At 37.9% G+C, this 11534-nt stretch overlaps 1 protein-coding gene across 1 annotated transcript; it reads left to right on the top strand.

Moving 5' to 3' along the window:
• The first annotated feature begins 9879 nt into the window (after window positions 1-9879).
• On the top strand, window positions 9880-11184 carry LOC134814438 (uncharacterized). The gene is made up of 4 exons (XM_063822554.1): window positions 9880-9990; window positions 10123-10249; window positions 10491-10589; window positions 10710-11184. Exons 1-4 carry the CDS (start codon window positions 9898-9900, stop codon window positions 10799-10801), a joined length of 411 nt encoding a protein of 136 aa, XP_063678624.1. The 5' UTR covers window positions 9880-9897; the 3' UTR covers window positions 10802-11184.
• The last annotated feature ends 350 nt before the right edge of the window (window positions 11185-11534 follow it).

Consider the following 11534-nt stretch of genomic DNA (forward strand, 5'->3'; position numbering starts at 1 on the left):
CCATGGTGGTTTCAATCATGGGCCAGGGCATCACCATGGTGGTTTCAATCCTGGGCCAGGGCATCACCATGGTGGTTTCAATCCTGGGCCAGGGCATCACCATGGTGGTTTCAATCCTGAGCCAGGGCATCACCATGGTGGTTTCAATCCTGGGCCTGAGCATCACCATGGTGGTTTCAATCCTGGGCCAGAGCATCATCATGGTGGTTTCAATCCTGGGCCAGGGCATCACCACGGTGGTTTCAATCCTGGGCCAGGGCATCATCATGGTGGTTTCAATCCTGAGCCAGGGCATCACCAAGGAGGATTTAATCCTGGGCCAGTACATCATCATGGAGGATTCAATCCTGGGCCTGAGCATCATCATGGTGGTTTCAATCCTGGGCCAGGGCATCATCATGGTGGTTTCAATCCTGGGCCAGAGCATCACCATGGCCGGTGGTTTCAACCCTGGGCCAGAGCATCACCATGGTGGTTTCAATCCTGGGCCAGAGCATCACCATGGTGGTTTCAATCCTGGGCCAGGGCATCATCATGGTGGTTTCAATCCTGAGCCAGGGCATCACCAAGGAGGATTTAATCCTGGGCCAGGGCATCATCATGGTGGTTTCAATCCTGGGCCAGGGCATCACCACGGTGGTTTCAATCCTGGGCCAGGGCATCATCATGGTGGTTTCAATCCTGAGCCAGGGCATCACCAAGGAGGATTTAATCCTGGGCCTGAGCATCATCATGGTGGTTTCAATCCTGGGCCAGGGCATCATCATGGTGGTTTCAATCCTGAGCCAGGGCATCACCAAGGAGGATTTAATCCTGGGCCAGGGCATCATCATGGTGGTTTCAATCCTGAGCCAGGGCATCACCATGGAGGATTCAATCCTGGGCCTGAGCATCATCATGGTGGTTTCAATCCTGGGCCAGGGCTTCACCATGGTGGTTTCAATCATGGGCCAGGGCTTCACCATGGTGGTTTCAATCCTGGGCCAGGGCTTCACCATGGTGGTTTCAATCCTGGGCCAGGGCATCACCATCTTGGATTTAATCCTGGGCCAGGGCATCACCATGGTGGTTTCAATCCTGGGCCAGTATGGATGATGGATTATTTTCCGTACAATTTAATGCGTTGAAGAATTTGTTAAATAACTTGATTACATTCTCAGACTAATCACCTCTTCATCAGGTGGGCACCATCACGGCGGATTCAACCCTGGACACCATTAGAAAGGATTTTGATCTTCTCATTAGATTTTAAATTACTGATTTTTTTGTTCTTTTTAGTGTTGAAAAAATTGTAAACTTTTTATAACATTAATCTTGAAAATTCGTCAAATTAAGTTGATAAGTCGAAAAGGCTTCTCAGACTTATCGACTTAATTTGACGACGATTTAAAACGCGGATCATTTCCTACAGTTAAGATGAATGTCATGATTTATGTCCATTTATGGACTTATTTTTTAAACATTGAAAATCTACGAAACTTTGCCAGTATAGTAGTAGTATAGTAGTTCTTGGAGATTCTTCCTTATAATTTCATGTTTTGTTTCTGACATTTGTAACGAGATGACATCTGCCAACTATACTGTAATTTTTGTATATTTACGTTTAGACTCGAAGTCTGATTATTGTGCATCGATTGATTGATTTGCATTAGTCGGCACCAATGTTATTATGGTTTTACCACCGTGTTTTGGTTCAGCCGAAATAAATTTTACTACTACTAGTTATATGATGTTTACATAATTTTTCTCACTCCAGCTGCAGTCTGGTAGTGTTGAGTTTCTAATTTCCTAGCTCTCTTTTTTCATGTTTTTGCCTCACAGGAGATATTGTGGTCTTTTCTAAATATAATTGTAATAGTAATACATTGCTGTAAAGTTTATTTGAATTTTGAAATAAAAATGAATTGATTTTCAATTTTTTAAAACTTACTCTATTAATGTTGTCATCTTTAGTTTTATGTGATTGATTTTAAGATTGAAGAACTTTTGAATTTGTTGTGTGTGTTATACTCACACAACAAATATATACTATATATATATCTTACTATATATAAAGCGAGACGATATATATGGATGTGTTTATCCGTGCCATTTTACTGACACCACGGTATCAACTTTAACGCAACTTTCCGCAAAAACCGTAAAAGATATACAACTGAAACTTTTTTGACTGGGTCAAATGCTTTAAGGGCCTTCAAATCAGCATGAAAAAATAAAAAATTGGCCAAGGAATAATAATTTTAGTGCCCAAAATTTGGACTCCCAAGTGGTGTCAAAAACGCGAATTAAATAGGTAATAATTATTTTAGTCTCTCGAGTCTTGACACCACTTTAGGGTTCTGGGTTAGACGGGTTCCTGCTAGTACTATATAATATATACTATATATATATACTATATATTCTCTGTCGTATTATTTTTATAATTTCCTATACTTTTGTTTAATGAAGTCTATCATTTGGGATTTTAACTGGCGCAACTTACAAAGCCAAGGTCAACATTGTAGACACCGACAGCAATGTTTTAGTTTTACAAATTATTTAAAACCCTGTTCTCCCGCGACTGCATGTCCTTTCTGGCGCCAACACGAAAATGTATAAGTAGTTTCTGCTCAGAAATAAGTAATGCGACGTTAAATAGATTCCTGCTCAACTAAAAGATCGCAAAATCTTAATCTGTTGCTGAAGTTGACTGAAGTTGACAAGATAATGTCAATGAGATTCATGGTGACACGTACTTGAGTATCATGTGTGGTTCGCTGGCCCCTTATAATTCTTACTGAGCACGTCCGTCACAATTAATTCATTAGCCTTGATAGTCATTCCGCTATATTTAACGTTCCAATCTATTTCCACCAACCAGTTGTATCTTTTCACACCGGAACTACAAAGCGTATATTTTCACACCACAGCTTTTACTATCACGCTGCATTTTACCAACCTACACTAACACGAATCACGAATCACGATCCTTCCTCATTCCTCCGTTCTCGCTCAAGACATAATTTTGGCAATTTGTTTTTTGTCGACGGACGCGCAACGCATGGTGAAAGCATCGTCTTTTTCATCTATGTTTTACCCTAACTCCAAGGCAAGTGAGTAAGAGTCGGCACTCTAACATTATACTTGTAGTTTGCTAGTTTACATGATAATACATATTACCCTAAACAGAAATTTTCATTACCATCATGAGTTGTAAACCAACAGTATATTCCATAATCTTACAATCTCATTCGTCACCTCCGCATGTTGTAGTTAGTAATATCACTTGGTTACGTGTAACCATGGTTACATGGCGTGATCTCCAGATCCAAGGAGGTTAGTCTCTGTCCACTAGTGAGCCATTCTTCTTTTGTACTATACACAGCTTATCTAAGTTCATTTACAAAAGCCTGTTAAATTCTTCTTATGGGTGTTATTTTTTCCATAGCCTTCAGTTGGCAGCATCTTTTTCGTATAATTATGAATCATGAGTCCAATGGGTGTTATTTTTTCCAAATCTTAATCGTATAACTCTAACAGACCACTTCACCAAGTCAACAGTCTAACTTTACAAGGAAGACTGTGACAGTGTGACCCAATCGGTCTGACTTTTAAAACTGATAAGAAAGTTCAGTGATTTGTGTGAAGATGTAATTTGACCTGCGTGAATTTGTAGTGATCGGACACCCGTCAAGCTGATTGGGCACCCTGTTAAGTGTGCGAGAGTAAGATGTAATAGTGATTGGTTGTAGTTGTCAGTCTGCACCCATCAAAATGGTAAGGACAAAATGTATCTTTATCTTACAATTTCATATGTTGATGCTTTCAAATCGCTACACAGATTAGTTTACTTTATTAAACTTAATTCACAGTGCACAGGGTTTCTATCGACCATTTCAATCATAATCTTCCATCGTCTTGTACTTTTGATAATAATTAAGTTAACTGTTTTGTTCTATCAGTATCATCAAACGCTGTCCTGTCTGTTGTCATCCTTCAGTTCATCGCTCATTATCGTTTAAGTTTGAGTAATATCCGGTGTATGTAATTTGGGTAATTATAATTAATTATAATTGACCTTAATTATGAGTATCACAACAATGTGACTGTGATATATAAAACACTGAACAACAAAGCTCCTTAAGTGAAAGCTTATATAAAGTCACAAATCAATTAAAACGTTTTCCTAGTTGAGTTCAGAGTGTGTGGCTACTAATTAGTAGTTACTAGTAGTGGCTCCTCTAAATCGTGTGTTAGGTTGTTTGCTCGCTTTGTGTACCCTAAAAGTAAAAAGCTAAAACGTACCAGTACCGTATTTTCTGCACTTGTTCGTGTTTTAAACACGCTTTTCGTTCACTCGCTTACATATTGATAGTTACCATAGTTACCTTATATATTAGTTACATACTGATATCTCTCATGTACCGTACTACATTTACATCGCATCGTTTGTGAATGAATCAGAATTAAGAATTTAATGTTACCCTGATAGGCCTAGTATTATAGTAGGGGGCATATCCGTCACATAAAGAAAGGTATTGCGTTCCACAGTTAGGGCCCACAATTTAAGGCCCATTTCTGTAAATCATTACTAAATGAGTAAAATATTTCCAACGCTATAAACATATGCTGACTGATTTGCATTGTAAGATGATCTTGTAGTTGTATTTTTAACCGCGGGGATTTTGGCTGTACATTGTTAAATTGAAATGTTTCGAGGATAACTTGCAGTTGCCTTGGAGACGATTTGATTTTATTTTTACAAGCGGTGCATTCGAGACAATGTATGGTTCAAAGATAGTGTCAGGTGCATTGAAGTGACACTACCTGTAACAGATATCTGATATAATCTAATCAGCTTTCATACAGAAATTGCAGTTTTACTTCACTTGTTTTGTCATACTAGCTTATTCGACTTGTTATTATACTTTTCGGTTTTCTGGACCTCCCTTTTCTAACCCTGACTTTGAGAAGATAGCATTTCGTACCGTACACACATTTTGCAATTCATCTCATTCTAGTAAATGTTAGCGATAGCTTCATTCCGATGGTGAAGAAATCGCTGATGGTAATACCGACTCGAATCGAAGAGAAAGTTGAGTAGCTGAGTCAAAATTTGTAACGTGATCTTAGGGGTCGTTCACATGTTACGTAATCAGCCGAGACGGGAGGGGGGACCAGATAATTACGCTAGTGTATTTTGACACAATAGCTATGTGTAAAACTAATTACGGAGGTGGGAGGGGGGGGGGGGGGGGGGGTTACAAATTGTCCAAAAAGTGATTACGTAATATGTGAACGACCTTAAATATCTTACGACTACGAGATCTTACGTGATGTTGTTCACGTCCTTTGTTAAGCAGGGTCGTTTGTCGGTTTCCTATGATTACGTGGGTCATTTCTACTTCTAGTAGCATTGTCCACCACATCACCTTCAGCTGACGACGATTAACACATGTTTATTGAAAGCTTCTACAAGTTAAACTATCGTATCACTTATATGTTTTTAACCCAACTCCATTCAGTTCTACTTCTAGAGTTTAATCCACGACCCGCCGCCCTTATACTCACCACACTATTTACCCCTTATATTATTATACCCCTTTACTGTTTTCAGGCATTAAGACTCACCGAAAGTAGTTCATCAGGCATATTTTAAGTTCAAAACATTCTAATTCAATGTCAAAGAATCCATTTTGAATTTGTAGTAATTATAACATGAAACTTGTGCGACATTAATTAACTTTAAGTGACACATATTTAATGTGCGTACTTATAAAGTTCGTAGACTCAGATTTACGACCGTAAATTTTGCATCATACGATACGACGTATGTAATTTGGTTTTGTTAATCATTAGTGGTATTTTAATTTGGGATGTGGAACACGCCTCTTTCTTCGCTGGTACAGTATAACGGGATGAAATATTCTGTGTTATTCGTTATCCCCTAGATGAGTTTTATCTGCTGCAATTGAATGTTTTTGCGTTGTAAGCATTTTGTATAACTCCACCGCCAACCAGAATATCTATTAAGATTTAATTTAAATTTGCCAAAACTTGGATGAATCAAAAGATGTATTTTTGCAGATTTGACATAAATTGTTGAGTAACGCCAATCTCATGCTTTCTCTCTCTCTTTTTCTCTTTCTGCAGAATCGCAATGTTTAAGTTTATCAACAAAGCCTGAAGTCCTTAGGTAAGAATCAGTATAAAAATATAAAAACTGATCCTATAGTAAAATAAGGTGTTGTCATACTTATTCCAGTCTCACTCTACATATTGATAGTTACGATAGTTACGATAGTTACTTATCGTCACTCTTAGTCCCAAATCCTTAATTTGAGGAGATATTAGCAGAACACACATTTCACATTTTAATTTGATCATTCCGATGACGAGAAGATTATTGATAGTTACTCCGACTCAGGTTAGAAAAGAAGTTCGTGAGTAGCAAAATCACGTTAAAATGATATTCTCTCAGAGTCAGAGTCAGATGTAACCGACCGTTTGTAGGCTTCTTAAAATTACGTTGTGCTTATTTCTAGCAATATTTAATCGCACGGAGCTTTCACTCATTTAGATCGCCCTGTTTTAGTGTGTTCAACAGGATTCAATAGAATCAATATAAAATCTTAATCGGTTGGCGTTATGATAGTGATAAAAGGGAGTGTGGACACAGCTGTAGTGATAAATCAACGTTGTAATTATAACACTAAGTTCAATGTGATACTGACACTGTTGTTTATTCATGCTGAAAGGTTAACTTTCGTATATTATGTCGTATGTTCGCGGTATAATAAACCGTTATTATACTTTAACTTGTAAATAGTTGATAATGTTGTCAATTTAATTTAAACCACACGCTGACCCGAGTTTTTGCATGAGGGGTCACCGTGTCACTGTCAGAGCCATTTACATATTGCATAACATTAATTACAACACTACAAATCTATTACATTTATTGAGAATTATGTAATGTAACGTGATGAAAATATTTTAAACCTTTAAACGGGCATATCCTGTCCAAACCCAGGATGCACTACATGAAAAATTCGTTGTAACTTTGTTTGAAAAGCATTAGCCACTGATAACGGAGAAGGAGGTCCTTAAACTTAAAGTAATGTGATAACAGCTGCACCTCATGATAATATTCTAGTATTATTATGCAGATTTCACAATGAGTAAATATCACCTATATTAGGGGACATAATAGTTCCCCTTGCTTGAGAATGAGATTGATTGGACTTTTGGCGACAAAAACTTATAGTTATATTTCAATCTAGGGTGAAGCTACGTAAATCCTTTAGGACATCATAAGTGATCAGAATGACGCTATTGTCCACCAATTTATCCAACACATTAAGAGAATGAGGTGACCATGGATCTACTGATGCAGGCACTACCATATAAGGTAGTAATGATAAGTAACCTGCACAACTGTTATTGAGAACAATAAATTTACCATGGGAGTAGTCATTACCGCACCGTTGCTATTGTGTGCGAATTAAACCAAACCATTCAGACATTTCCACGCTGCAGTATAATAAGCCTCACGCTGATAGTTGATACGCGATGCTATCAGTTCCTTTATTATCTATAGTAGTACTATAAGTAGTAGTACTACTATCGTTTTCATTATATATTTCAAATTCATTATAATATTTTGGTTATACCTGGCGGACTTACTGAAAAAGTTATGCAATTGCAAAGATGTAAATATAAAATCTTTTGCATTCTGTCTTCACACTTCAGAATATTTTGAATCTTAAGAATTTTTTCGTCACTACTGAATCTCTTCAACATCAGAATATAGTTATAGTTTCACACTCTGTAACTTTGTATAGGAATTAAATGTGGTCAATTCATTCCATGCTTTAGTTTAACCAATGTTTAACACACATTGTAGCGTACAGCCTTTAGCCTATTTTCTATTTCATCAGTTTAAAACTTCAAACACTATAACTACATGTGATGTGATGCATGTTCTGAGACAATTCTGTATTCAACTAGTTCTGCACTGCACTCTAGTGAAACCCAGGTGGCCTGTTCACTAGTACTACCAACCTCACTTGTTCAGTTTCTTGCTTATGTCCAACTGTTCGTCGTTACTCTTTCCACAATGTATTTAGTAGGGGGGGGGCCAATGGCATAAATGGAGAAAATGGAGAATTACTCATGGGTTTTTCCATTTTCTCCATAGAAAAAGTCTCCATTTTATGCCATTTTATGCCATTGAAAACCTGAAAAATTTAGAATTTCGAGAAAAATTATTAAAAAAAAGATATTTTCGGCCAATAATGAACAGGGTATCATGAAACATGGAGAAAAGTGGTTTTCAGAAAAACTTTGAAAAATGTTGACTTAGAAAATGTTCGGTCCGAGTCATTTTCGATACGTACCTCCCGTATCGAGAGCTCCCGATTCCGTGCTCGTGTTGCAAAGGGGAGGCCTGCCTTCCGAGATCGCATTACCTCGAGTCCAAAATTGTGTATCGAGGGGAAGGTGTGGACTTCGAAAAAATATTTTCGGCAAATAATGAACAGGGTAGCATGAAACGTGGAGAAAAGCGGTCTTCAGAAAAAATTTGAAAAATTTTGACCGAAAAAATATTTTCGGCTTATAATGAACAAGGTAGCATGAAACGTGGAGAAAAGTGTTTTTCAGAAAAACTTTGAAAAATTTTGACTTAGAAAATTACCCCTCGGTACACAATTTTGGACTCGAGGCTTCCCCCTGGTAATGCGATCTCGGAAGGCAGGCCTCCCCTTTGCAATACGAGCTCGGAATCGGGAGCTCTCGATACGAGAGGTACGTATCGAGAATGACTCGGGCCGAAAATTTTCTAATTCAAAATTTTTCAAAGTTTTTCTAAAAACCACTTTTCTCCACGTTTCATGCTACCCTCTTCATTATTAGCCGAAAATTTTTTTTTGGTTTTTCGGTTTATCGAAGTCTGCACCTACCCCTAGATACACAAATTTGGACTCGGGCTTCCCCCTAGTAATGCGATCTCGGAAGGCAGGCCTCCCCTTTGCAACACGAGCTCGGAATCGTGAGCTCTCGATACGAGAGGTACGTATCGAGAATGACTCGGGCCGAAAATTTTCTAAGTCAAAATTTTTCAAAGTTTTTCTAAAAACCACTTTTCTCCACGTTTCATGCTACCCTCTTCATTATTAGCCGAAAATATTTTTTTGGTTTTTCGGTTTATCGAAGTCTGCACCTACCCCTAGATACACAAATTTGGACTCGAGGCTTCCCCCTAGTAATGCGATCTCGGAAGGCAGGCCTCCCCTTTGCAGTGCGAGCTTGTTTCGACTTTCGAGGATGTAGGTCTCACTTCTCAGTGCCTATAATTACTCTCCCCTATTACTCACTCCTGCTGTAGCCTGTAGAAATAACTTTACACTAGGCTTGAGTAATTATGAGTTTGCCTGAAGTGTGCCTCTACTAACCTAGTATAAGCATCTAGTAGCCTACTATGAGCTTTCATAAGCTTGTTACGCCCCTAGTAAGCGTAAATAAACATGTTAGGATGTCCAATTTAGGTGTTAAAGATCAAAATTTGAAGACAAAATTCATGGCATAAAATGGAGAAAATGGAGAATTACTCATGGAGAATTACTCAATGGAAAAACCCATGAGTAATTCTCCATTTTCTCCATTTTATGCCATTTTATGCCATTTTATGCCATTGGCCCCCCCCCCCCATTTAGTATTATCGTGTAAATGTGATCGTACAATTCTGTGCTGTCGTTTTACTTTTTGTGTAATCCTTTTCTGATTTTCCTGCATTTTTGACTTGCCACAAAATTCACAGATTAGGTCCTATATTTGATGATTATATTTATGCAACACCTTCAACCTATTTTACACGCTTAAACTTGATATAATAATTTTTCCAGGCTCTGTTCAACCATGTATTTTGGAACCGTACACGCGTACGTTAAGTCGACGGAAAGCTGCTCAAAGTTTGCTAAACTTCTTGAAGATGCAGGTTCTGAAATTCTGGTGAGTTTGATAAATTTAATAGTTTCAATTTTTAAGAATTGTGCTCATTCTAACAGCTTATATAAATAAACAGCTAAATAAATTATTATCACACTTCAAGATTTAACTTTTTCAAATTATGAATTGCCTCAGCCCAAGTTCGGGGGCAGCAAGACGCTTTTCCTACCCAACAACTCAGCATTCGAAAAGCTGACTGACCTAGATTTGCAAGCGTTAGAATTGTTTCCCAACAAGTTCGTTGGATCCCTTCTTTACAAAGGTGTTTTACTTTTGATGTGTACTTTTAATTATTTTAATCATACATTCTGCTGGGGGGGGGGGGGGGGGGGGGGGGTAGTACTACTAGCCCAATTTACTTCCATAACTTCTGACATTGGCAAAATTTAAATTAATTAAATTTGTCTCCAACAATGAGCCAACTGTCATATTGTGTCAAGATTAGAAGTTTGACTCAAAGAATCCGCTCCAAATTTAATAACTAAACCTATTGTTTTGTTCAGGTGATTTGTGCACAGCAGGAATGTTCCACATTAAAGATTTCAACACAATCGACAGTACCTGGTCGGTAACTCTCAGCTCAGAGGACGAACTTATCATCGGTAATTATGATTATTTTGGTTATTTCAGTTCAGATATTTTAACAAATGAACTATATTCTTTTGATCCCCATACTTGCCCGCTAGGTATTTAAGCTAATGATAGTTTTTACGATATTACAGGTGATGGAGCAAGGTTTCTGGAATCAGACATTCTGTGCAGTGACGGGGTGGTGCACGTGATGGACACAGTCTTACTGGACACTGTTACCTGACACAGAGGGACTAAAGTGCAAAGAAACACAGTCACCTGATACTGTCACGTGACACTCAGTCAGATTCACTCAGACTCAGTCAGTCTTTCTTAGCAGAACTTGTACATTAGGGTCGCTGTTTGAGTAAAAACTAATTAGTTTGAGTTGTGGGAATGTGGGTAAGCTATTATTTTGCAGGAACTTTTAGTTTACGTCATATACTCAAATGTCAGCTCGCGGCTAGAGTCCCATATTACTTAGCGACCTTTTGATATTGTCAGTGAAGTCAGAAGGACTATTGAAAACTATTTACGATTAAACTATTTTGTGAGCGTGCAGTGAAAGTAGAGGCAATATTATAGTCGTCATAACACCAACATTTGAAGGATGTGATTTTGAGTTTTGTGTTTATAAACTTACTCTTTGTTTACAAACTGAAACAGATTTGTTCCTCATTATTTTACCTAATTGAAAATAATACCCATTGTATATTGGTACATGAATGAAATTATATACATAATCAGTATAACATTGTAAACATCACTTAAGAAAACGAATATAGTAACCATGGTAACGAATATAGTAACCATGGTAACGAGCATCCCCGCCATATTCCTCGATATAACGAAGAAGGTTTCATATTAACATTACACAGAGGGGCAAAAGTTCCAATTGTGCATTGGCTGACGGAGCATGCAGCTATTATAGTACATTGCACTGTGAAAACATTACCCGCAGTGTTCGCTCATATATT

Source organism: Bolinopsis microptera, chromosome 4 (genome assembly GCF_026151205.1).
Source record: "Bolinopsis microptera isolate Bmic1 chromosome 4, MBARI_Bmic_1.0, whole genome shotgun sequence".
NCBI classification, from domain to species: Eukaryota; Metazoa; Ctenophora; class Tentaculata; order Lobata; family Bolinopsidae; genus Bolinopsis; species Bolinopsis microptera.